The sequence below is a fragment of the Stegostoma tigrinum genome, chromosome 4 (genome assembly GCF_030684315.1).
Source record: "Stegostoma tigrinum isolate sSteTig4 chromosome 4, sSteTig4.hap1, whole genome shotgun sequence".
NCBI lineage: Eukaryota > Metazoa > Chordata > Chondrichthyes > Orectolobiformes > Stegostomatidae > Stegostoma > Stegostoma tigrinum.
Window position 1 is genome coordinate 5620952 of NC_081357.1, and position 27647 is coordinate 5648598.

The window sequence follows — 27647 nt, forward strand, 5'->3', positions numbered from 1 at the left end:
AACTGTGTCCAACTGCATCTCATCTCAGACTGCATGGATCCTCTGGAGTGGCAGTTGGACCGAGTTAGGAGCATGCAGGTGGTGGAAAGTGTTGTAGATAGGACTTCAGGGACATGGCCACAACTAAAGCTGAGGCAAGTAGATGGATTGCCACCAGGAATGGCACGCAGCAAGTGCAGGAGATGCTGGGGGCTATGCCTCTCTCTGACAAGGATACCATTTTGGGTACTGTTGTGGGAGATTGGGGGAGGAGGCTAGCTATCAACGGATAGAGACAATAGTAGCAAGAACAGCAGCACCATAGCTGCCTCTGTTGTACAGTAGGGACTGTACAAAGTGTCGGTGAGCAATGGTAGTTGAGACTCTATAGTCATGTGCACAGATAGGCAGTTCTGTGGCCATGAGACTCTAGGATGTTGTGTTGCCTTCCTGGTGCCAGGCTCAAAAATGTCTATGTGCAGGCATGGGACATATTGAAAGGGGAGGGGTAACAGGCAGAGATCGTGATCCATATTTGAACAAATGAAAGGGAGATAAGTTTGAACAACAAAAAGGGAGATAAGTTTCTGCAAAAGGCATTTGGGGAGTTCGGCAGCAAGTTAAAAAGAGAGCCTCGATGATTGTCATCTCGAGATTCCTCTTAGTGCCACATTCTTGTGATGCCTGAAATAGGAAGATAGCACAGCAGGATACGAGGTTAAGGAGATGGTGTGAGAGGAGGGATTCAGTTACCCGAATGATTGGGATCTTTTCCAGGGCAGATTGGACCTGTACTAAAAGAATAGGCTGCACCTGAACGGGACTGGCACCAATAGCTCGTAGTACCCAGAAGGGTTTAAACTAGTATGACATGGGCTAGGAACTGGGGCAGCAAGTCAGGATATGAGTGTAAGATGCAAAAATACACCAGAAGTTGCTGAAAGTCTCTCAGCAGTACTGGCAGCATCTGTGAAGAGAAATCAGAGTTAACGTTTCAAGTCTGGCAGCCCTTCCTCAGAACTGATGGTAGCTAGGAAAATGTTGGTTTATATGAAGAAGATAGGGTGGGGAGAGGGGGTAAGGAGTAAATAATATTTGGCGATAGAGCCCAAAGAGTGAGAAGAACAGTTGGACAGACAATGGCGTGAATAACAATCTGGTTAGGAGAGTGAATAGTTGTTCATTGAGACTGTTAGTGACTAACAATAGGAGTGTGGAAAGGCAGACTCTGTGATAACAAGGCCTGGGAGCCAGACATGGGAGAGATCAGGCCCTAAATTATTGAACTCGATATTGAGCCTGGATGGCTGCAGGGTCCCTGAGTGGAAAATGAGGTTTTGTTCTACCAACTTGTGCTGAGCTTCACCGGAACACTGCAGCAAGCTTGAGATGAAGATGTTGACCAGAGAACAGGGTGTTTTATTAAAGTGGCAGGCAACTGGAAGTTCAGGGTCTTTTTTATAGGTCGAACATAGATGTTCTGTGAAGCAATCACCCATTCTCTGCTTCAATTCCCCAATGTAGAGAAGGCCACAACGTGAAGAGCGATTGCAGTAGGCTAGATTATGTGAAGGGCAGGTAAAGTGCTGCTTCACCTGGAAGCTATGTTTGAGTCCTTGGAAACTGAGGAAGGAGGAGGTAAATTGGCAGGTATTTTACCTTTGCCGGTTGCAGAAGAAGGTCCTATGGGACTGTGGGGGTTGTTGGGGATGAAGGAAGAGTGGACCAGTGTGTCGTGGAGGGAACAGTGCTTGCAGAATGGGCAAAGAGAGGAGAGGGGAATATCAGAGATAATGGGAACTGCAGATGCTGGAGAATCCAAGACAACAAAATGTGAGGCTGGATGAACACAGCAGGCCAAGCAGCATCTCCTGAGATGCTGCTTGGTCTGCTGTGTTCATCCAGCCTCACATTTTGTTGTCAGAGGGGAATATCTGTTTGGTTGTGGCCACTTGCTGGAGGTGGCAGAAATGGTGGTTGATGATCTTCTGGCTGTGGATGCTAGTGGGCTTGTACATGAAGACAAGAGGAACTCTATTGCTGTTGCGGGCAGGAAGAGAGAGGGTGAGGGTAGAAGAGCAGGAAATGGGTCGGACCTGGTTGAGAGCCATGTTGATGGTGGTGTTTGGGAATCCTTGGTTAAGGATGAAGGTGGACATTTTGGAGGATCCCTTATCGAAGTTTGCCTCATCGGGGTATATGCGATGGAGACGGAGGAACTGGAAGAGTGGAATGGAGTCTTTAAAGGAAGCAGGGCGCAGGGATATATAATCCATGTAGCTGTGTCAGCTGGTGGGTTTATAATGTATATTAGTGGCTAGTTTATCCACAGAAATGGAAACAGAGATGTCAAGAAAGGGAAGGGAGCAGTCAGAGATAGACGAGGTGAAAGTGAGAGGAGGGTGGAAATTGGAGTGAAAAAAATGAACTTTTCCAATTCGGGACGAGAGAGTGAAGCAGCACCGATGATATCAATGTATCAGAGAAAGAGTTGTGGGCGGGGGCTGGAATAGGACTGGAAGAAAGAATGCTCCACATACCCCACAAAGAGACAGGGATAACGAAGCTTACACAGTGTGGAGCTGGAGGAACACAGCAGGACAGTCAGCATCAGAAGAGCAGGAAAGTTGATGTTTTGGGTTCGGGCTCTTCTTCAGAAAGGGTCTGATTTCTGTGGAAGGATCCCAATCCGAAACATCAACTTTCCTGCTCCTCTGATGCTGCCTGGCTTGCTGTGTTCCTCCAGCTCCACACCGTTATTTCAGACTCTAGCATCTGCAGTTCTTGCAGGGATAATGGGGCCCATGTGCATACCCATGGCCACCTCTCTGATCTGAAGAAAATGAAAGGAGTTAAAAGAGAAGTTGTTAAGGGTGAGGGCAAGCAGACACATACCACCAACAACCAATTTCCAGATGCTACCCTACACCCCACTTCATTCTCAACAATAGCTTCTTCATCTGCAACAACTAGTTCTTTATCCAGGCACACAGAATAGCTGTTGGAACCAAATTTGCTTGCCAGTATACCAACATTTTCCTGCACAGGTTCAAGCAAGACTTCTTTGCTGCACAGAACCTCCGACCAATGCTATACAACAGATACTGATGACATTTTTTTCCCTTTGGCCTCATGGCGAGGAATCACCGAAACAACTACATAGCGTTATCCACAAGTTCCATACCACCATCAGACTTACCATGGCCTACTGTTTCGAATCAGTCTCATTTTTGGACATACACATCTCCATCAAGGATGGACACCTCTGTCCCTCACTCTAACACAAGCCCACAGATAATGTTGCATTTTTTTAAAGCTTCCACCCAAGCCATATTAAAACAGCCATCCCCTACTGATAAGTCCTACGCATACACAGGACCTGTTCGTTGAGGAGGAATGAGACGGACACCTGAAGATGTTGAAGAACACTCTCATAAGAACAGGATATGATGCTCACTTCATCAATTCCCAGTTCTGATGTGCCACAGTGAAAAATAGTAATGACTTCCTCAGAAGACAGACGCAGGATACGTCTGATAGGATATCCTTTGTCGTCCAGTACTTCCCTGGACCGGAGAAACTATGCCGCGTTCTTCGCAGCCTTCAACACATTATTGATGACAATGAGCATCTCATTAGGATCTTCCCCACGCCTCCACTTGCTTTCAAACAACCTCCAAAACTTATACAGACCATTGTTCGCAACAAACTACCCAGCCTTCAGGACAACATCGACCACAATACCATACAACTCTGTCATGGTAGCCTCTGCAAAACAAGTCAGATCATCGACATGGATAGTACCATCACATACATGGCAGATACTCATGTGACTCGGCCAATGTTGTCTATCTCATACTTTGCAGACAAGGATGCCCCAGGGCATGGTATATTGGCAAGACCATGCAGACACTACAATGGATGAATGGACTTCGCACAACAATCACCAGGCAGGGATGTTCCCTCCCAGTGGGGGAACATTACAGCGGTCAAGGCCATTCGGCTTCGGATCTTCAGTTATGTAGAGTTATATAGAGAGAAGGTGGCTGCTTAGGAGTTCTACTGGCCGCCTGAAGGCTGAGAACAGAGATACTGACAATGATCATGGAGAAATGGCAAACATGCTGAATGATTGTTTTGCTTCACTATTCACAGCAGAAAAGGATAGAACAAAGCAAAGAACAAAGCACAAAAAAAATTACAGCATAGGAACAAGCCCTTCAGCTTTTCAAGCCTGCGTCAATTGAGATCCTCTGTCTAACCTTTCAACTATTTTCTAAGGGTCTGTGTCCATTTGCTCCCCACCCATCCATGTACCTGTCCACATATATCTTAAAAGACGCTAACGTGTCTGCGTCTACCACCTCCGCTGGAAATGCGTTCCAGGCACCCACCACAGTCTGCGTAAAGAACTTTCCACACATATCTCCCCTAAACTTTCCTCCTCTCACTTTGAACTCATGACCCCTAGTAATTGAGTTCCCCATTCTGGGACAAAGCTTCTTGCTATCTACCCTGTCTATACCCCTCATGATTTTGTAGACCTCAAGCAGGTACCCCCCTCAATCTGCATCTTTCTAATGAAAATAATCCTAATCTACTCAACCTCTCTTCATAGCTAGCACCCTCCATATTAGGCAACATCCTGCTGAACCTCCTCTGCACCCTCTCCAAAGCGTCCACATCTTTTTGGTAATGTGGTGACCAGAATTGTACACAGTACTCTAAATGTGGCCGAACCAAAGTCTTATACAAATGCAACATGACCTGCCAACTCTTGTACTCAATACCCCACCCAATGAAGGAAAGCATGCTATATGCCTTCTTGACCACCCTATTGACCTGCGTTGCTACCTTCAGGGAACAATGGACCTGAACACCCAGATCTCTGTGTTCATCAGTTTTCCCTAGGACTTTTCCATTTACTGTATAGTACGCCCTTGAATTAGATCTTCCAAAATGCATCACCTCACATTTGCCTGGATTGAACTCCATCTGCCATTTATCTGCCCAACTCTCCAGTCTATCTATATTCTGCTGTAATCTCTGAGTCCCCTTCACGATCTGCTACTCCACCAATACTCCACCAAGCCGTTAACAGAGGATCAGGGACACACTCGAAACAATATTAGATTAGATTCCCTACAGTGTGGAAACAGGCCCTTCGGCCCAACAAGTCCAACACCACCCCTTGAAGCATCCCACCCAGACCCATCCCTCTGTAACCCACACACACCCCTGAACACTACAGGCAATTTAGCATGGCCAGTCCACCTAACCTGCACATCTTTGGACTGTGGGAGGAAACCTGATCACCCGGAGGAAACCCACGCAGACACGGAGAGAATGTGCAAACTCCACTCAGACAGTTGCCTGAGGCAGGAAGCAAACCTGGGTCCCTGGCGCTGTAAGGCTGCAGTGCTAACCACTGAGCCACCGTGCCGCCCCAGCTGCAGGAAATTGTCAAAGATGTAAAATTTATGGAACTGAAGAGTGACAAATTCCCAGCTCTTGATGTTTTCCATCCACAGGTGTTAAAGGCAGTAGAAAAGCATACTGCTGATGCCCCAATCATAAGCTTTCAGTTACCTTCTTTCAGGAAATGTACCTTTGGATTGGAAATTTGCTCATGTCACTCTGCTAATAAAGAAGAGTGACAGAGAGAAACCAGGGAATTATAGATAAGTTAGCCTAACATCTACTGTGGGGAAATTTTTGGAATCTACAGTCAAGGATATGATAACCGACTGCCTCAGAAAATTACAGCTAATCAGGGAGTGTCAGCATGGATTCATCAAGGGTAGTTTATGCCTGACAAACGTCATAGAGTTAATGGGAACTGCAGATGCTGGAGAATCTGAGATAACAGTGTGGAGCTGGATGAACACAGCAGGCCAAGCAGCATCTTAGGAGCACAAACGCTGACGTTTCGGGCCTAGACCCTTCATCAGAAAAGGGGGAGGGGGAGAGGGTTCTGAAATAAATAGGGAGAGAGGGGGAGGCAAATTGAAGATGGATAGAGGAGAAGGTAAGTAGAGAGGAGACAGAGAAGTTAAAGAGGCAGGGATGGAGCCAGTAGAGGTGAGTGAAGGTGGGGAGGTAGGAAGGAGATAGGTCAGTCGGATGGACAGGACAAGGGGGCGGGATGAGGTAAGTAGGTAGGAAAAGGGGGTGTGGCTTGAGGTGGGAGGATGGGATAGGCAAGAGGAAGAACAGGTTATGGAGGTGGGAACACGCTGGGCTGGTTGTGGGATGTAGTAGCGGGAGGGGTGATTTTGAAGCTTGTGAAATCCACATTGATACCATTGGGCTGCAGGGTTCCCAGGTGGAATATGAGTTGCTGTTCCTGCAACCTTCGGGTGGCATCATTGTGGCACTGCAGGAGGCCCAGGATGGAAATGTTGTTTAAGGAATGGGAGGGGGAGTTGAAATGGTTCGCGACTGGGAGGTGCAGTTGTTTATTGCAAACCGAGCATAGGTGTTCTGCAAAGCGGTCCCCCAGCCTCCGCTTGGTTTCCCCAATGTAGAGGAAGCCACACCGAGTACAATGGATGCAGGATACCACATTGGCAGATGTGCAGGTGAACATCTGCTTGATATGGAATTTCTTCTTGGGGCCTGGGATTGGGGTGAGGGAGGAGGTGTGGGGGCAAGTGTAGCACTTCCTGCAGTTGCAGGGGAAGGTGCCGGGTGTGGTGGGGTTGGAGGGGAGTACGGAGCAGACAAGGGAGTCACGGAGAGAGTGGTCCCTCCAGAAAGCAGACAAGGGTGGGGATGGAAAAATGTCTTTGGTGGTGGGGTCGGATTGCAGATGGCAGAAGTGTCGGAGGATGATGCGTTGGATCAGGAGGATGGTGGGGTGGTATGTGGGGATGAGGGGAATTCTCTTCTGGCCGTTATTGCGGGGACGGGGTGTGAGGGATGAGTTGCGGGAAATGCGGGAGACATGGTTGAGAGTGTTCTCGACCTCTATGGGGAGGAAGTTGCGGTCCTTGAAAAACGAGGACATCTGAGATGTACGGGAGTGGAATGCCTCATCCCGGGAGTAGATGCGGCAGAAGTGAAGGAATTTGGAATAGGGGATGAAATTTTTGCAGGAAGGTGTGTAGGAGGAGGTGTATTCTAGGTAGCTGTGGGAATCGGTGGGCTTGAAATATCGGTTTATAGGTGGTTGACTGAGATGGAGACAGAGGTTCAGGAAGGGGAGGGATGTGTTGGAGATGGCCCAGGTGAACTTGAGGTTGGGGTGGAAGGTGTTGGTGAAGTGGATGAACTGTTTGAGCTCCTCTTGGGAGCACAAGGCAGCACAGATACAGTCATCAATGTAACAGAGGAAGAGGTGGAGTTTCGGGCCAGTGTCGGTGCGGAAGAGGGACTGTTCCTTGTAACCTATGAAGAGACAGGTATAGCTTGGGCCCATGCGGGTGCCCATGGCCACCCACTTTGTCCGTAGGAAGTGGGAGAAATCAAAAGGATAGTTGTTAACGGTGAGGATGAGTTCGGCGAGGCTGATGAGGGTGTTGGTGGAGGGCGACTGATCGGGCCTGCAGGACAGGAAGAAGCAGAGGGCCCTTAGGCCATCTGCATGAGGAATGCAGGTGTATAGGGGCTGGGCATCCATAGTGAAAATGAGGTGTTGGGGACCAGGGAATTGGAAGTTCTGGAGGAGGTGGAGGGAGTGGGTACTGTCACGGATGTAGGTAGGGAGTTTTTGGACCAAAGGGGAGAAAATGGAGTCCAGGTAGGGGGAGATGAGTTCAGTGGGGCAGGAGCGGGTGGACACAATGGATCAATCAGGGCAGGCGGGTTTGTGGATTTTGGGAAGGAGATAGAAGCGGGAGGCGTAGGGTTGGGCAACAATGACGTTGGAGGCTGTGGGTGGAAAGACACCTGAGGTGATGAGGTTGTGGATGGTTTGGGAGATGATGGTTTGGTGCTCAGGGGTGGGGTCATGATCCAGGGGGTGGTAGGTGGTGGTGTTGGAGAGTTGGCGCCTGGCCTCAGCGATGTAGAGGTCAGTGCGGCATACTACAACTGTGCCTCCCTTGTCCATGGGTTTGTCAAAGATGGTTGCCAGAGGTAAGTCAATCAATGTTTTTTGTATGGATTTTCAGAAGAGTTTTGATAACGTCCCACACAAGACACTGCTAACTTACGTGGCATCCCACGGAATTGAGGGCAAATTACTGACATGAATAGAAACTTGCTTGATTGGCAGGAAACAGAAGGTTGGAATAATGGGTAAGTCACTCAAATTGGCAGGATGTGACTAGTGGTTTCCCTCAGGGATCTGTGTTTGGGCTTCAATTATTCACAATATTCATTAATGACTTGGATAATGGCAAAACAATTCAAATATCTGAATTTGCTGATGTTGTAAAATTAGGCAGCACTATGGATTGTGTTGATGATGGCATAAAATTATGACAGGAAATTTACATATCAGGTGAATGGGCAAAGATGGAGCATGTGGATTTTAGGATTAACAAGTGTGAGGTTTTCCATTCCAGCCCGATAAAGGATAGATCAGGGTTTTTTTTTCAGAAAATATAAGGTTAAATACAATGTATGTTCAATGTGATTTAGGTGTTCAGGTACATGACTTTTTAAAATGCCATGAAAAAGTGCAGAAAATAGTCAAGACTAAGGGAAAGCTAGCCTTCATATCTAAAGGACTGGAGGGTAAGGATGCAGACATTATACTGCAGCTATTCAAAATCCTGGTCAGACTACAGTACTGAGCGCCAACCTGGGCACCACGCCTGAGGAAGGATGTTTGGCCCTGGAGGGAGTTTAATGCAGGGTTACCAGGATGATATCTAGATTTTAGGGGTAAGTTATGAGGCTTTTATTCTTTCGAATGTAGACAGTTAAGGTTTGATCTAATCAAAATTTTCAGGATATTACTGAAGAAAGATAGAATAAAAATAAACTATTTCTACTGGTTGAAGATTCTCGAATTAGGGACATCATCTGATAATTAGGGCCAGGACATTCAGGGGAGATGTTATAAAGCATTTCTCCATGCAAAAAGAAGTGAATGTTTGGAACTGTCTTCCCCAGATGGGGTTTGATGCTAATTCAGTTGTTAAAATTTAAATCTTTTTATTAAGCGAGGGTATCAAGGGATATTGTAGACATATGGAGTTATACCATAGATCAATCATGATCTCATTGAATGGCAGACCAAGCTTAAGGGGCTGAATGGTCTACTCCTACATGGTGCAGGATTTGGAACTGGAAATGACCCAGACACTGGATTCCAGATCTCAGACTGAAAATCCAGCCCATTAGAGTGTCAACAGATTTGGAGGTTTCTCGAAGCCAAGGCATTTTGTAATAGTATACAAAGATGCAGCTGATGCAAAAGTCATGATGATGCTGTTGAATTACGGTTTCAGCAGATTTGTTGGAACTGATGACATTTTGCTGCTGTTTGACCCTTATTTAGGAATATAGGCGTGAGATCAGAATTCTAATTTCCCATTCAGATCTGACAAAAGATTACTCATTTTTCTTTTGTCTGCCTTTGTAAGCCAATTTCTGGGTGAGGAGCATTCCCAACCAAAGTAGAATGGATAATTGCATGACTCTGCATTGCACAGCCAGTACCACAGAGGGCCTGTGCTGAAATCAGCATCCCTTTCTCAGGAGGAAGTGCCATGTTCTGAGATATTGGAACTGCCGATGCTAGAGAATCTGAGATAACAAAGTGTAGAGCTAAATGAACACAGCAGACTGAGCAGCATCAGAGGAGCAAGAAAGCGGACGTTTCGGGTCAGAAGGGCCCAGACCAGAAACATCAGCTTTTCTGCTCCTCTGATGCTGCTTGGCTTGCTGTGTTCATCCAGCTCTACACCTTGTTATCTCAGTGCCATATTCCATTGTTTAAGGGTCCTTAAACCAGTTTAACAGCTAACGAGAGAAGATAAGGTGGAGTCCATAGCATCTTCTTTTCCACATGGTTCTGACATGCAAGTCCTGTCTAAGCTGCCGTAACTACTACATTTCTATTGGAATATTTATGCTATAATCAAATCCAGAGACGCACAAATGCAATGACTAAGTCCTAGTTGATACCTGAAATTACTGGACAAGATGACTTACCACATTCAAGTCCACAAAACATAGAAACAATGATAGTTTCAGCATGAAAAGAGATATCACAGTAACATTAAATGATGATAGTCACCTAAAACTAAATGTATAGGAAAACTAGAATTAGATTGTTTTTACATATTTGCTTACAGGTTTAAAAATTTACATTTTTTGCAGTTATTTGGAAAAGAAGAGATTGTTATTTCCTAGATTCTTCTTTGTCTCAGATCCAGCTTTGCTGGAAATCCTTGGACAAGCTAGTGATTCACACACCATCCAGGTTTGTTTGAGTGTTTTTAAAGATGTTTACCAAAAAAAGGCATAGATTGATACAATTATTGCTTGTAACATTTGTAGCTGTTTTGTGACAGCCTAGGAAATGTACAGCCAGATAAATTTAGCAACTATCAAACAGCAAATATACTGTGCTATACCTAGATACAAAATCAGAGAATGACACAGTATGCAAGGCAGCCACGGGGACTATTCTCCTTGTGTTCTTCAATAAAACTGTCCAATTTTAACTTGTTCATTTATCTGAGGTGGACATTTCTGGTAAGGCCAAACATTATTGTCTATCCCTAATTGCCCATCAGGATGTCATGGTGTGACTTCTTTATATAGAAACATAAAACTTAGGAGCAGGAACAGGCCATTTGGCTTTTTGAGTCTGCTCCATCATTAGCTGATTGGGTTGTGGTCACAACTCCACTTTTCCATCAGCCTTCACAACCCTTGACTCCCTTATCTCTCAAAAAATCAATCAAACATGCCAAAGTTCAATAATCCAGTTTCTACTGTATTCTGAGGAAGTGAATAAAACATACTGAAAAGGTAAAGTCCCATTGTCCCAGGGAGACTAATTAAGCTCAGTTGGTTGAATGGCCAGTTTGCAATGCAGAGTTATGCTAACAGCTTGGACTCAATTCTTGCACAGGCTGAGATCATCATGAACGTCCCATTTCCTGGTCCCTCGCTTAAGCTATGGTAACCCTCAGGCTAAACTCACCACTTGTCATCTCTCCGAGCAACCCAATGGACAACAGACTAACTATACTCTGAAAGAAAAAGAAACATTCTTATCTGTGTTTTAAAAGGTAGATCTCCTATTTTAATGCTGTCTCTACTAATTCTTTTCTCCTGCATTAAAGAAAACATTAGGTGAGATGTCACAAGTGCCCTGCTTGATATTGGGAACAAGCAAATCCCAGGCCTTGAGACAAGATTCTCATGAATGAACAGCAAAAAGCCTATTATTGCTCACCATCATCCTCATCTTGCCTCATTAATATGCAAGCTCTCACTCTTCCTTCTGCCAAATAGAAGCTTGATGCCATGAATTCCTGAAATGAAAGTCTGAGCTGATGCCTGGAGGCTCCAGCTTGCTCCTCCAGATCTCCATCTAGAACAGGTGCCAGCATCTCAGGGCAGTGGCAAAATGCACCTTATGTTCATTGACTTTGGTATCTTACATATACCGTCCTCACTGTATTGTCATGGCTTATCTCTGATCCGCTTACAATACACATCTGCATTTCAATGTTGAGATAGTAGGAACTGCCAATGCTGGAGAATATGAGATAGCAAGGTATAGAGCTGGATGAACACAGCAGGCCAAGCAGCAGAGGATCCTAATCCTAAATTCTATCTAACCTCCACCCATGCCTTATACGATCATCCATATGCCTATCTAATAGCTGCTTAAATTCCCTTAATAAGGCTGATTCCACTACCCTCTCCAGAAATGCATTCCACGCCCCCACCACTCTGAGTAAAGAACCTACCTCTGACATCTCCCCTATATCTGCCTCCACTCACTTTAAAACTATGCCCCCTAGTAATAGCTACCTCCACCCTAGGAAAAATTCTCTGGCTGTCCACTCTATCTATACCTCTGATCATTTTGTCCACTTCTGTCAAGCCACCTCTCATCCTTCATCATTCTAGAGAGAAAAGCCCTAGATCTCTCAACCTTTCCTCGTAAGACTTTCCCTCCATTCCAGGCAATATCCTGGTAAATCTCCTCTACACCTTTTCCAACGCATTAGTCCCCTCTCACTTATTTCTTAGATTGTGTGTTGACAGTGACTAGCTTTCTATCTGCAGGAATCATTTTGAAATCAATGTAATTTTAGAAGATGATTTCCAATTGATCAACTATCTCTGTAGCTATCCTCTTCAACACTTCTGGGTGTAGAATGTCAGGTGCTGGGGTTTTAACTTTCAGCCCCTCTTCATTCTTCAGAACAACCTACTTTGAATACTAGTTTCCTTCAACTCCTTATCCTCCCTGATTACTTGGATCTTGATTGATTCCTAACACAGTAAAAGGCCATTAATTGATTTTAGTAGCTAAGAGAGATTGTCATCATTTTCCCATTAATAAGTGCATGTTGTGAAAGTCGGCTGACCTTTGAATGTAACCTTTGTCACTTTGCATAAAGGATATTCACATGCTGTGATCATGTTAGACTGAGAATTAATTGTAGGGCCTTGGGTAGTGTTATAGAACAGAGGGACCTAGGGTTTCAGATGCATAATTCTTTGAAGTTTATGTCACATACAGACAGCGTGGTTAAAAGGGCATTTGGTACACTTGCCTTCATTGCTGAGTCCTTTGAGTGCAGGAGTTGGGAAGTCATGTTGAGGTTGTGCAGGATATTGGTAAGGCCTCTTCTGGAATACTGTGTCCAGTTCTGGTTGCTCATTCATAGGAAGGATATTATCAAACTGGAGAGGTTTTAGAAGAGATTTACCAGGATGTTGCTGAGTGTGAAAGGTTTGAGTTATAAAGAAAGGCTGGATAGACTGGAACTTTTTTCACGAGGAGGCTGAGAGGTGACCTGATAGAAGTATGTCAAATAATGAGAGGTATAGGTAAAGTTAATGGTAGTTGTTGTTTTTACCTAGTTTGGGGAATTTTAAGACTAGGTGACACAGTTTTAAGGTGAGAGGAGAGAGATTTAAAAGAGACATGAGGCAACTTATTTACACAGAGGGTGGTTCGCGTGTGGAATGAACAATCTGAGGAACTGATGGAAGCAGATATAGTTACAGCATTTAAAAACCATTTGGATATATACAAGTGAATAGGAAAGGTTTGGAGGGATATGGGCCAAGTGTAGGCAGATGAGAATAGTTTAGATTGGGATTATGTTCAGCATGGACTGCCTGGACCAAAGGGTCTGTTTCTGTGCTGTATGACTCTGTATGAGGAGAACTTCCTTCACTCAGAGCGTTATGAATTTCTGACATTCTGTACCTCACAGGATTATGGTTGCTCAGTTGCTATGTGTGTTCATCATTGAACTGAGATTCGTGTGTGGAGTTGATGCAAATGCTCTGATATAACCTTGTTGAATGGTAGAAAAATGTGATGTGCACTGGTTCCTAATTCTTGTGTTCTTAAAAACTGGTAAATCTTACTTGATGGAAAACTTTGTTGCTTATGACAGATAATAGTGAAATGGTAGTTATGGAATTTTGTAAGTTAATATGGCAAACTATCATACAAGATAATGAGAGGCATAGATAGAGTTGATAGCCAGAGACTATTTCCCAGGGCAGAAATGGCTAGCACGAGGGGTCATAGTTTTAAGCTGGTTGGTGGAAAGTATAGAGGGGATGTCAGAGGCAGGTTCTTTATGCAGAGAGTTGTGAGAGCATGGAATGCGTTGCCAGCAGCAGTTGTGGAAGCAAGGTCATTGGGGTCATTTAAGAGACTGCTGGGCATGTATATGGTCACAGAAATTTGAGGGTGCATACATGAGGATCAATGGTCGGCACAACATTGTGGGCTGAAGGGCCTGTTCTGTGCTGTACTGTTCTATCTATCTATCTATCTATTGTAGAAGCAGTTTACTCCTTATAACAGGAAACCTGAATGTGTTCTAATATTCAATTAGTTAGATTCAATTACCTGAAAAGCCATGCAGAAAATGATACAGTATCCTTCAACTTGTAAGATGATTTCAACCTACAACTGTGTGAACTAAAACCACATGATGTGTAAAATGGGTAGTTATGGACTAATGTCAGTTTCCCATTGGGTGGGTTAAGTTAAAATTACCCCCAAAAGCTTTAAATTAATTGTAGGGGTGGCCTGTACCTGTCCATACAAAGTGAATCATGCCTGCTTTACACCAAAGTGGCCCATGTTTAAAAGACATAAAATGGCAGACAAGGGTTAAAACAAAATGGGATAGGCTGCTCCAACATTTAAGTGAAACACAGTGGTACCTTTGAACAACTCGAAGGTCAACAAAACAGCCTTACTGCCAACCATACAAGACAGTTCTGATAAGAAGCTGCCTAAGGATGGATAAGTAACGAATCCTCATTAATGAATGGATGATTGTCCCAGTAAATGAATAATATCATGTGGGAGTCTCAGCCCATGAACCAGCCAGATTAACTCCCTAAACAACTGCAAAGATACTGGATGTGAGTGGATGGCTCACTGATGATGTTACCTAGAATGGTGACGAAACATCTGAAAACTAACCTTCCAGCTCAGCAAGCAAACTTACATCCAGAACCTCAACCTGAGCTACAAATCTTCTCAAAGCTCGCTAACTGCAAAGATAACTAAAGTTACTTTGTACTATATGGTTGCTTCTTTGAAACGATCTGTAAAACTAAATAGACTCTAGCTAAAAATTCCATAATCATAGCAGTAGTTTTCAACATATAATCAAAGTATAATGCAAGCATTAGAGGAAAAGCTTTTAAACCTGGATGTGAAAGTTAATTAGCCTTGGGAAACACTTTATCTTATGCCCTGATAGGTTGTAAACAACCTTTTAATTACAATGTGCTAACAGTAAAAGTAGCTGTTCAACTTTACATTTTATAACTAAATTTATAATTGAAATCATCCTTATAACAATTAATTAAAACTAACTTTTTGTATTTTTACAGGTATAATTAGAACAGTGGGAAACATTAGAGAAATGATTGAATTTGATAGAAGAAAGCACATGTAGTGCAGTGAATAATAGAATTCACATTGTCTTTAAAAATAGGATCCTGAGACAGGTCTGAAGGATTGTAGACATAAACTTTTGGAATACAAATGAATAGGATGCATAGAAAGATCACAAGATCTGGAGATTACAAATGCCATAAAACCACAGAACCAAGGGCTGTATATAGGAATGCCCATCATTGACTAGGTTCCCACAAGATTGGGTGTATGGATTAAGAGGGAAAGACAGTGACCACGCTGTATTTGATTACTGTAACAAAGTGTATAAAATGCTGTATTTTCACTGTAAAAATCAGAGGTGTCATTGATTTCCCTTTCAATTCAGAGAAGATTCTTTGGCCCTCTCCCTGCATTAACCGGTTTCTGCTTGAATAAATATTTTCCACTTGCCTGAGTCCTGCCTGTCTCCTGAGCTTTTGTCCTCAGTGGAATACACTCCTACATTACAAAAGCATAAAGATAATCAAGATACCAAGGTCATCTCAGAAAGCAAACAAAAACCAAAAGAACTGCAGTAGCTAGAAATCAGAAGTAAAAGCAGAAATTGCTGGAAAAGCTTAGCAAGTCTGGCAACATCTCTGGAGAGAAATCTGAGTTAGCGCTTTGCGTTCAGTGAGCCTTCCTCAGAACTGATGGCAGCTAGGAAAATATTTTTTATGCAGAAGATAAGGTGGGGAGAGGGTGGAAAGAGCACATTATCAGTGGAGATAAAGCCCAAAGAGAGTGAAGAACAGTGGCAAAGGAATGGATAACAATCAGGCTAGGAGGGTGAATACCTGTTAATGGGGACTGTTAGTGGCTAACAATTGGTTGTGTGTATTCGATGTGATAACAAGGGCCTGGTGTGTGGGGATTGGGGTAAGGACATGAACGGGCTCAAGCCTGGAAATTGTTGAACTTGATATTGGGTCCAGATTCTGCAGAGCTTCCAAGTGTAAAATGAGGAGCTGTTTTTCCAGCTTGTGCTGAGCTTCACTAGAGCACCGCAGCAAGCCTGAGACAGAAGTTGGCCAGGGAACAAGGTAGTGTGTTGTACTGGCAGGCAACTGCAAGCTCAGGGTCTTTTTTGCAGGCAGAACCTAGGTACACTGCAAAGTGGTTGCCCAAATCTACAATTTGTTTCTGCAATGTAGAATAGACCATGTTGTGAGCAGCAAATGCAGTAGGATTGTGGGAAGTGCAGGTAAAGCACTGCTTCACCTGGAAGGTATGTTTGGGCCCTTGGATAGTGGGGAGGGAGGAAATAAATGGACAGGCATTACACCTTATGAGGTTGTAAGGGAAGGTGCCATGGTGCTGTGGGGGACTGGTGGGAGTGAAGGAGGAGAGGACCAAGGTGTCCTGGAGGGAATAGTCCCTGTGGAAAGCTGACAAAGGAGGGGAGGGGAACACCACAAGTCTTGTGGTGGCATCCTTGCTGGAGGTAGCGGAAATGGCAGCAACGATCCTCTGGATGTGGATGCTGGTGGGATGGTGGTAGGGACAAGGTGGTTGCCATTGCTGTTGATGGAAGAGAAAGAAGAGATGAGGGCTGTAGTGCAGGCAGCAATGACGTCATGGTATTATTGCTGGACTGTTAATGCAGAGACCCAGGTATTGTTTTGGGGACCTGGATTCGAACCCCGCCATGGTAGGTGGAAAAATTCAAATTCAATAAAATATCTGGAATTAAGAGTCTAATGATGACTGTGAAGCCATTGTCAATTGCCATAAAAACCCATCTGGTTCACTAATGGCCTTTAGGGAAGGAAACTGCCACCCTTACCTGGTCTGGCCTACATGAGACCCCAGACCCACAGCAATGCAGTGGACTCATAACTGCTGTCTTGCCAATTAGGGATTGGCAAAAGGTGCTGGCCCAGCCAGCCATGCCCTCATCTCATGAATGAATAAAATAAAGGGCTTGACCCAGCTGAGGTCATTGTCAACAATGGTGCTGGGGAAAACAGTGCTTGGTTGAAGAAGAAGGTGAAGATTTTGGTGGCATCCTTGTTCAAGTTGGCAGCATCAGAATATAAGCAACAGAGATAGAAGAACTGAGAGAATGGAACAGAGTCGTTGCAGAAGCAGGGTGTCAGGATATGTAGTCAAGGTAACCCTGTGGGAATTGGTGGGTTGGTAGTGGATATTGGTAGCCAGCCTATCCCCAGAAATGGAAACTAACACAATGAGGAAGGGAAGGGAGGAGTCAGAGATGAACCAGATGAAGGTGAGGGTGGGGTGGAAATTGGAAACAAAATTGATCAACCTTTCCAATCTGGATGAGAGAGGGAAGCAGCACCGATGATGCCATATATACCAGAGAAAATGTGGCTGGAGACTTGCATAGGACTAGAGCAAGGAATGTACCATGTACCCATATAGAGGCAGGCCTAAGTGGGGCCCATTGGGGTATCCATGGCCACCTGTCTGACCTGAAGAAAGTGAGAGGAGTTAAAAGATCGTTGTTCATAGTGAGGACAAGCTTGGCCAGGTGCAGGAGGGTGGTGATCGGTGGGGATGGTTCAGGCCTTTTTTTTTCTGGGAAGGAGTAGAGACCCATGTGACCATCCTAGTGGTAGATGATCATGTAAAGGGCTTGCATGTCCATGGCAAAGAGGAAGCAGCTGGAGCCTGCAAACTGGAAATTCTGAAACTGATGTAAAGTGTAGATAGGAATGTTGAATGTAAGTGGACAGGGGCTGGACAAAGGGAGAAAATTTGGGTCGGGTTGGGAAGAAATAAGTTCTGTGGGGCAGGAGCAGGCAGAAACAATAGGTCTGTCCGAACACAGTTTGAGTGCAAGTAAAGGTCGAGAGGGAGGGGTCCAGGTGGAGGAGGGTATCGGAGGTGGGCAAAGGCACCTGTGGGACAGGGAGAGGACTCTTGTCCAAAGAAATGGTCATGGAGGTGAAGGCGATAGAAGAAGAGTTCACCTTCATGTTGTGCCAAAATTCATTAAGGTGGGGATGCAGACGGATAAAACTGAGAATTCTGCTGATTACACAACATTGAAACTTACTTGGAAAGGAAAGGTAAATTTTGCTTTAAAAAGTTGATAAAACAAAGATCCACATTGCTTAGTTTCAACCATTTACAGAAATGATGCACCATCGAGTTTTGAGAAGATTTGTAGCTCAGGTTGAGGCCCTGGATGATGCACCATATGTAATTTCACAATCTTTCCAAATTAGCTTCCATGTCAGGAAGCTATGTTATAAGGAAAATATTGACATACTGGGACTGTTTTCCTTGGAAGTGATCACGAAAACTTCCAAAAAACTGTCAGCCCTAGTGCACTGAACACTCCCATTTTATGAATCATCTTTGGATGCATCTTAAAATGACATCCTCTGATTATGCAACTCCTTTAAACCCAGCTTCGAAGTATAAGTCTAGATACATACAATGCAATTCATCCTAAAGTACTCTAAATATGATTAGGTTTCATATTATCCAAGTTTTATGTTTGCTTTCTTTTTAATACAGGCCCATTTAGCAGGAATATTTGATAATGTAAATGAAGCGGTTTTCCACCCAAAGGAGTACGATACCATTCTAGCTGTCACTTCAAGGGAAGGAGAAAAAATTCATGTAATTATATATTGCAATTATATGGTATAAATGATGCACTTTGAAATATATTTAAGTGTTTAATCCATATTATTCTGTGAACTATTGGCTTTTGCTACAATAAATGTATTGTAGTGTATCATGTTACATTGATTTTAATCCAGCAATGATGAAGAATGATACTGTTCCAACTAAACCCAAGAACCTTGATACCATCCACGACCACACAAGATTGATTGGCACCAAAACCCCTTCTGAACCCATTACATGGGAACATCAATAAGTTCAAGTTACTCATTGTTTCTTCACTGATGCTGGGTTAATATCCTGGAACTCCCTGGTGTAGTAGTTTAGTTGGACAGCTCAGAACAATCTTCTCAGAAAATTAGGAACGTAAAATTTTATAATCCATACAGAACATTGAGATCAACAGAAAGAAAACCACTGGATAAGAATTTACTTCTTAAAACTTTCTCTGTAGCAAGCTAAAATAAACATTGCTCAAAGATCCACCTTGCATAGTTACAACCATTTACATAATTTCTTTGCAGAAATGTTCCATCATACGCAATTGAAGCCTTTCCAATTCAGCTTTCATTTTATAGCATCTTGTACTTATCATCCAATCATTTCAATTCCCGAGTCATATTCAACAGCAGCCAAATTCCATCTGAAATTCCCATACATAGATATCAACAACTATGTGATCACCAATGATCTTTTCCACTTGGTTTTCATTGGTGCTAGTTTCAGACTTTTCACTTCTTAAAACCACATCTGAACCATTTTCTTGCCTGCCTGTATATGTGTAATGTCCAAACCTCTGGAACTCAAGAAAGACTTTCAGCTAACCAACTAACCAAAGTTAAGCACAATTGAATTCACCTCAACCATTTAAATGTTTTATTTTCATCCTTTTCTTTCTAAATTTATTTTACTTATTTGATGAGGTCATTGATGAAATTCAAGTTCAAGAAGAATCTGGAATAAAAAGCTTGCCTAATGATGATAAAGTAACCACTGTTGATTATCGTGAAACCCATCTGATTTGCTAGGAAGCTAAGGAGCTTCAGGAACGTTTGTCATCCTTACCTGGCCTGGTGTACATGTGACTCCAGATACACAGCAATGTAGTTAACTCTTAACTGCTTTCTGGGGAATTGAGGATGATTAATACATACTGGCCCAGCCGGAGATTCTTGCATTCCAAGAATGAATTAAAATAAATTTAAAATTCACCACTTGTTTCGGATCCCTAACTGCCCTTACTTCAATCCTTTTAGAGGGTAGTTAAAATTCAATCCCATTGCTGTGGATCTGTAATCACAGGTAGGTAAAGCCAGCACCTTAGGACAATAGTGAACCAGATGTTTATTTATGACAATCATCAGGGTTTACTTTGTCACCAGATTAATTTTTAACTCCTAATTTATATTGAATTCATTTTTCACCATCTGCCATGCTGGGATTTGAACCCACGTCCCCAGAATATTAGTCTGGGATTCTAGTTTACATGTCCAGTGACATTATCATTATGCCACTGCCTTTGAGAGAGACAAGAACTTCCCCATTACATTTTCTGTGAAAACTCTGTAGAAATAGTGCAATTTTCCTTAGGTAATTTAGTTTTTTGTAATATCCTTTTGAATTTACAAAATATATATTTTCCATTCCTTCATTAAATCTGTGTACCACCAAATGTATGAAACCAAATCAAAACCATGTGATATTAACCTTGAGCCATCCTCATGATTCCCTTCTAATGTACAGCTTTCCAGCTTATATCATTCCAATTTTCTTTTCCTTTCCTTAGTCTTTCTAAATTCTCTCTTTTAATTCTGTTTCAAGTTCTCCTTGCTCTGCCTTCTAATTTGAAGATCAGCTAAATCATCAAAAACACAAATTGTTGGAGAAACTCAACAGGTCTGGCAGCATCTGTGGAAAGAAAACAATAAACATTTCGAGTCCAGCAACCCTTCTTTGGAACTTGACCAGCTGTGTTTCTCTACCAATTTCTGTTTTTGATGATTTCAGATCCCCAACCTCCACAGTTCTTTGTTTTATATTAGTAAAACCATACTTTTCTTCTCAAGCTTCAAGTTCTGTGCCATAACTTTAGCAATCTCTGTTTTTGCAATTCCCAATTTCAAGATGACACTAAATTCCTCTGCTACGTCCTCTAACTTAACCTTTGTTAATGATTACTGAGTGAAACCTGGCTTGATGAATCATATTGATAATGAACTTAGTCAATGTGATCATTAGCAACTAAAACATATTCAGGGAGCAGATGATAATGGGAACTGCAGATGCTGGAGAATCCAAGATAACAAAGTGTGAAGCTGGATGAACACAGCAGGCCAAGCAGCATCTTAGGAGCACAAAAGCTGACGTTTCGAACCTAGACCCTTCAGAGCTCTCTGATGAAGTGTCTAGGCCAGACACGTCAGCTTTTGTGCTCCTGAGATGCTGCTCGGCCTGCTGTGTTCATCCAGCTTCACGCTTTGTTATCTGAGTAACAATGTGTTTTCCTTATTTCAATGTTTCTGAACATGTTTAAATACCCCACCTGTTATAGCCTATTATTATGAATGATGATGCATTTTTGTCACTTATCATCATGTCTTCTTTTATGTTTGACTTGCAGCTAGATCGCCCAGTGATTGCAAAAGGTCCTGTGGAGCTATGGTTAAGTGATTTATTGCGTGTACAGCAAGCATCATTGCATACTGTGATTAAATTAGCATATTACAGCTTCAGTGAGCCAGATTTCCAGCTTATACCTTTCCTCTATGAGGCTCCAGGCCAGGTAAATCAATAAAGATAATTAATGTTTTGATTTTTATGCCAGCATCATTTCTGAGAATCAGGCCATGCCTGTAATCTGGACTTGATTTCATAGGTGTAAAGGCTATAATATTCTAGTTTTTCTAAAATAATTTATACTATTAGCTCAAAATCTTCTTTCACATTCTATACTTCGTAGTTTTCTAAGGCTGTCTTCTAAAGAATGACCTTGGAAATGAAGATACTTGATTGTTGTGGATCAGTTATTGGTGTAACAATAGACACTGAGTTTGGGTTTTGTCAAGACTACACAGCTCATGACCTCTTTACAGTCTTCGTTCAAATGGGCAAAAAGGCTGAATTTCAGAAGTGAGGTGAGAATGACTGCTCTTGGTATCAAGGCCCAATTTGACCTAGTGTGGCATGAATCCTCAAAAACATTTCGGTTTATTAGTTAAGCATGATTTCCCATTCATCATCCAATGCTAACTTTCTCTAGTCCTATTAATGGTTTCAAAATTTGCTGTTAAATAGTATTTTAAAAGTCCCTAGCATTTTAGCCAGCACTGATAATAGGCTAACTGGTCTGTAATTCTATTAAATCACACGAATTATATTTACTTTAATCTGGTGGGATATTTCTAAATTTAGGGAGTTTGGAAAATCAAACTAATAAAGCAATAAATCAATCTCACTAGCTGTCTCATTTACATTCTGGGATATAGAAAATCAGGACCTGGAAACTTGCCAGCCTGCAGCTCCATCAATGTAATCACTGCAACTTAGAATCAGAGTCGATAAGGCATAAAGCACAGAAACAGACCATTCAGCTCAACTAGTCCATGCTGACCAGGTTTTCCAAACTGAATAGTCCCATTTGCTTGCATTTGGCCCATTCCCCTATAGACCAGGTGCCCATCCAAATGTCTTTTAACTGTTGTAATTGTACCTACATCTATCACTTCCTTTGGCAGCTTGTTCCTTATATGCACCACCCTCTATGAAAATGTTGCCCCTCAGATCCCTTTTTAAGTCACACAGATCATCCTCCCATCCACGGACCTCATCTACACCTCTTGTTCCCGGGGAAAGGCAACCAACATCAAAGAGCCCTCCTAACTCGGTAACACTCTTCTGACCTCTTCCATCGGATGGAAGGTACTGAAGTTTGAACGCATGCATCAACAGGTTTAAGAACAGCAGCTTCTTCTCTCCTGTCAGAGTTAATGGGAACTGCAGATGCTGGAGAATCCGAGATAACAAAGTGTGGATGAGCACAGCAGGCCAAGCAGCATCTTAGGAGGACAAAAGCTGAGATGCTTCTTGGCCTGTTCTCCTCTTCTCTGTGGTTATTACACTGCTGAATGGACCTCTCTAATTTCAAATCTAATGTTGATCTTGCTTTTGCACATCTCCTGTGCAGCTATAATTTTGTATGATTCGCTCTGTCTAAACACCCTAAGATCTATATTTTCCTATGTGTTATGGTCTGCTTGTACTGCACGCAAAGCAAAACTTTTCACTATACTTAGGTACGTATTACAACAATAAATCAAACTAAATCGTTTCCCTCAAATTAAACTCTGCCATCTAGTTTTGGACTTCCCAACCCAAGGGGAAAAGACTTTGGCTATTCACCCTATCTGTGCCCCTCATGATTTTAAAAACCTCTAAAGGTCATCCCTCAGCCTCCTATATTCCAGTGAAAAATGTCCCATTCTATCTAGCCTCTCCTTGTAACTCAAATCTACCAATCTTGCTGACATCCTTGTGGATCTTTTTAGCACCCTTTCCAGTTTAATAATATCCTTCTTGCATCAGGGCAGTGAGAATTGTATACAGTTCAATAAATGTAGCCTCACCACTGTCTTGTACGACTGTAACATGATCTTCCAACTCCTGTAGTCAATGCTCTGACCAATGAAGGCAAGCATACCAAATACCTTCTTCACCTCTCAGTCTACCTGTGATGCCACTTTCAATTAATTATGTACCTGTACTTCGAATCGACAACACACTCTTACCAAAATGCAGCACTTTGCAGTTATCTGAATTAAACTCCATCTGCCATTCCTTAGCCCACTGGCCTAGTTGATCAAGATAAACATCTCTGGTAATTGTAAGTTTCCTGAGTTCCTCTCTCCCTTTAATTTTCTGATTTATTGCCGCTTCTGCAATGTTACTTGAATCTTCTTTATTGAAAGCTAATGCAAAATAATGGTTCAATTCATCTGCCATTCCTTAACTTTCCATCATCATTTCTCCTACACACATTTTTACAGGACCAGCTCTCACTCTGCTAACTTGTTTCTAAATATTGTAGAAATAGTTACTATCTATTTTAATATTTGCATCTAGCTTTTTCTCAAACTTTAACTTTTCTCTTCTTATTAATTTTTAAATAATTTTCTGCTGTTACCATATTCTGTCTATTCCAATGAGAGCTGGAAATCTGAAATTAAAACAAATGCTGGAGAAGCTGAGCAGGTTTGATAGAATTTGTGGAGAGAGAAACAGTTAATGTTTCAAATCCAGTATGATGCTTATTCAGAAGAGTTCATATTGAACTCAAAATGTTAGTTCTGCTTCTGGCTCCAAAAGACTGGCTGATCTTCTCCAGCATTCTCTTTTTTCACTTCTGACATATCTTTGTATAATTATATGCTTTTTTCATTAAGTTCAATATTACATGTAACCTTTCTGGTTAACCGCAGATTTTGCCTTTTTTTAAACTTGAGAGCACACATCTACTATTCAAAATGAACCACTATCTCGGTTGAAACACTGTTTAATCTAGTTTGCCAATTTAATTTAACCAGTGCTGCTTTCATGCCATCATAGTTATCCTTATTTAAGTTTAAAAATACACTTGGAATCAGGCCACTCTCCGTGCAACTGAATGTGAAGTTTAATAATGTTACAATCACTCTTACCTAGCTGTGCCATCACGATAAGATCATTAATGAAACATATTCTGCTGCACAGTATCAGGCCTTGTACACCTGCTGTCTGGTAGGCTTCAGAGCAGGCTATTTGTAGAAAATATCCCAAAACATTCTATTAACTCCTCAGGAGTTCTCAGAAGGCTATATTTTCCCATTTTATATTTCCCATCTTTTTGTAATTAAAGTTTTCCCATGCCATTCTGGCAAGCTCCTTTTATTTCTTTCGAAAGCTCCAATTTACTGGGTGGGTACTGTTAGAGATTTGTACACCACTCCAACTAGTAGGTTCTCATTTTTTATCATTTGTCATTTTAATCCAAACTGTTTCCACATGTTTGTTCTCTGAACTTAGATCACGCCCAAAGTTTCTTCTTAGCTGCAAGGCTGTCCTTCTGGGAGATCTGCTCACTCCAGTCAGTGAAGTGACATTGTGGCTTCAGCTTCCACATACAGAGCTCCTCAGTGGGAGACATTTTAGAGGAAACATTGATCTATAAGTCCATGGGGTGGCATGGTGGCTCAGTGGTTAGCACTGCAGCCTCACAGCACCAGGGGCCTGGGTTTGATTCCAACCTTGGGCAACTGTGTGTGGAGTTTGCACATTCTCCCAATGTCTGCGTGGGTTTCCTCCCACAGTACAAGGATGTGCAGGCTAGGTGGATTGGCCATGCTAAATTGTCCCATAGTGTTCAGGAGTGTGTAGGTTATAGGGGGATGGGTCTGGGTGGGATGCTTTCAGGGGCAGTGTGGACTTGTTGGGCTGAAGGGCCTGTTTCCACACTGTAGGGAATCTAAAATATAGGAGCAGGGGTAGACTATTCAGCCCTACATACAATAAGGTAATGGCTGATCTGATTCAATGACAAGGATTCACAAATTTCTGTGCTTTGGCTTTCCACCATCTTTCTCCATTTCTAGACTGTTAAGCTTCTCTATTCTTTCTGTCGAAGTGCATAATCTCATATGATATTTCATCTGCCAGGACCTTGCCTAGTTTCTTAACCCTGTCTTTGTTCCTCTGCAGACTGTTTAAATTCAACTTGGCGACTAGCTTTCCAATCTATTTTTGTGTCATCCACAAACTTGGATCTAGTACATTCACTCTTCTCATCCAAATTATTAATATAAGACCATACAAAATAGGAGCAGGAATAGAATGTTTGTCCCACAAGCTCCATTATTCAGTAAGATCTTAGTTGATCTGACTTTCCTCATGTCCACTTTCCCGTATTTCCCCGTAACCCTTGATTCCCCTACTTTGTACCAATTGATACAACTGAATGACTTGCTTTGCCATTGCACAGAGCAACTGAGAGTCAACCACATTGCTGTGATTCTGGAGTCATATGTAGGCCAAACAGGTTAAGGATGGCAGATTTCCTTCCCTGAAGGATATTAGTGAGCCAGCTGGGTTTTCTCTGATAATTGTTTCATAGTCACCAGTAGATTCTGAATCCCAGATATTTTTTATTGAACTCAGATTCCACTGTCTGCCATGGTGCGATTCAAACCTGCATCCCAAGAATATTACTTGGTGTTTCTGGATTAATAATCTAGCGATAATACCATCACCTCCCCATTGCTCCTTCCCGAGTCCACTCCAACTAATTCTGTCCTCACTCCTTTGTAATTACCCCTATTTAAGCTTAAGTTCCTCACCAGATCTGAAACGTTAACTCTGTATTTTAATTTACAGATGCTGCCAGACCTGCCGAGCTTTCCCAGCAACTTCTGTATTTGTTTCTCTGCCTCAAACTGAATGCTAAATTCTACCATATTATGGTCACCATTTGCTCAGGATCTTTTGCTCTGATAGCATTTGTTAAACATGCCTCATTACACAATACCAGATCCAAAATAGCCTAAACCCACCACCTGTTGTTCTAGGAAACTCGCAAATAGATTTTGTGGGTTTTTCTCATGACTTTCTCTGCTGATTGACTATTGCATTCTACATGAAGATTAATGTCACCTATGATTAATGTGCTGCCTTTATTGCGTCCCCTCATTATCTCCTGATATTCTCTGTCCCACTGTATAATTACTTCTGGTGTCCTATAGACTACTCCTATCTGTGTCTTATTCATTTAAAAGAAAATTAATTCCACCTGAATGGAACCTACATCTTTTGATCTGAAATTTCTTGTTGTTGTATTTATTCCATTCCCCACTAACAAAGCTGTCCACCAGCCTCTCCCTTTTTGCCCTCTCAAGCCACGTACCCCTGAATATTCCCAGATTTCATTCCCTTGTAACCATTTCTCCGGCGATAATGAGTATTTAAAGATAGTTGAGATATTTAAAGACATTAATGATAATTGATGCTGCAAGAGTAAAAATAATGTTAAAAACACATTAAAATCCACCTTACTTGAGGAAAGATGTAATTGATTTGGATCTGAGTTTGCTTGCTGAGCTGGAAGGTTAGTTTTCAGACGTTTCATCACTATTTTTTATTTGAAAAAATATACTTTTTCAGAAGATGTACAAAAAAAACATATTTATACACCTACCCAGTCATGCAAGCTGCTCTGGGTTACCCAGGGGGTACGTACACCAACTAAAGGAAAAAAAAAGAAGAAAAAAACAAAGCAAAGAAAATACCCCGGCAGTCGTCACCCCGCACAGTCCCCGTTGGCCCCCTGACCAGTTGGGGAAGGCGCCAGCTGGGCCCAGTTACTAGACAGGGCCCTTTTATCTATTCTGGACAAGGGGTTTCGTACGGTGGTCTTTCCCCACCGCGCCTTGGTGGCGGCTGCCCCAAGCTTTAGCGTGTCCCTCAGCATGTAGTCCTGGGCCTTGGAGTGTGCCAGTCTGCAACACTCGGTTGGGGTCAGTTCTTTCAGCTGGCAGACCAACAAGTTGCGGGCAGACCAAAGAGCGTCTTTCACCGCATTGATGGTCCTCCAGGCGCAGTTGATGTTGGTCTCGGTGTGCGTCCCGGGAAACAGCCCGTAGAACACGGAGTCCCGCATCATAGAGCTGCTCGGGACGAACCTCGACAAATACCACTGCATCCCCCTCCAGACCTCCTGCGCATAGGCACACTCCAGAAGGAGGTGATCGACAGTCTCGTTCCCCCCCCCCCCCCCCGCCGCAGCCGCCTCGAGGGCAGCGTCCAGTGGCGCAAAGATTCCAGGCATGCATAAAGGATCTCACTGGCAGAGCCTCTCTCACCACCAGCCAAGCAATGTCCTTGTGCTTGTTTGAAAATTCTGGCAATGAGGCATTCTGCCAAACGACTTTGGCAGTCTGCATGGGGAACCACATGACGGGATCCACCCTCTCCTTTTCCCGAA

The 27647-nt window shown here is 42.8% G+C and overlaps 1 protein-coding gene across 1 annotated transcript in view; it reads left to right on the forward strand.

The window, feature by feature from the left end:
- LOC125452339 (dynein axonemal heavy chain 8-like) overlaps nucleotides 1-27647 on the forward strand; it is a 1009221-nt gene that overhangs the window by 651708 nt on the left and 329866 nt on the right. The window contains exons 54-56 of the mRNA XM_059645685.1: nucleotides 10255-10357; nucleotides 18533-18637; nucleotides 21264-21425. Coding sequence (XP_059501668.1) covers nucleotides 10255-10357; nucleotides 18533-18637; nucleotides 21264-21425 — 370 coding nt within the window. The remainder of the gene's footprint in view (nucleotides 1-10254; nucleotides 10358-18532; nucleotides 18638-21263; nucleotides 21426-27647) is intronic.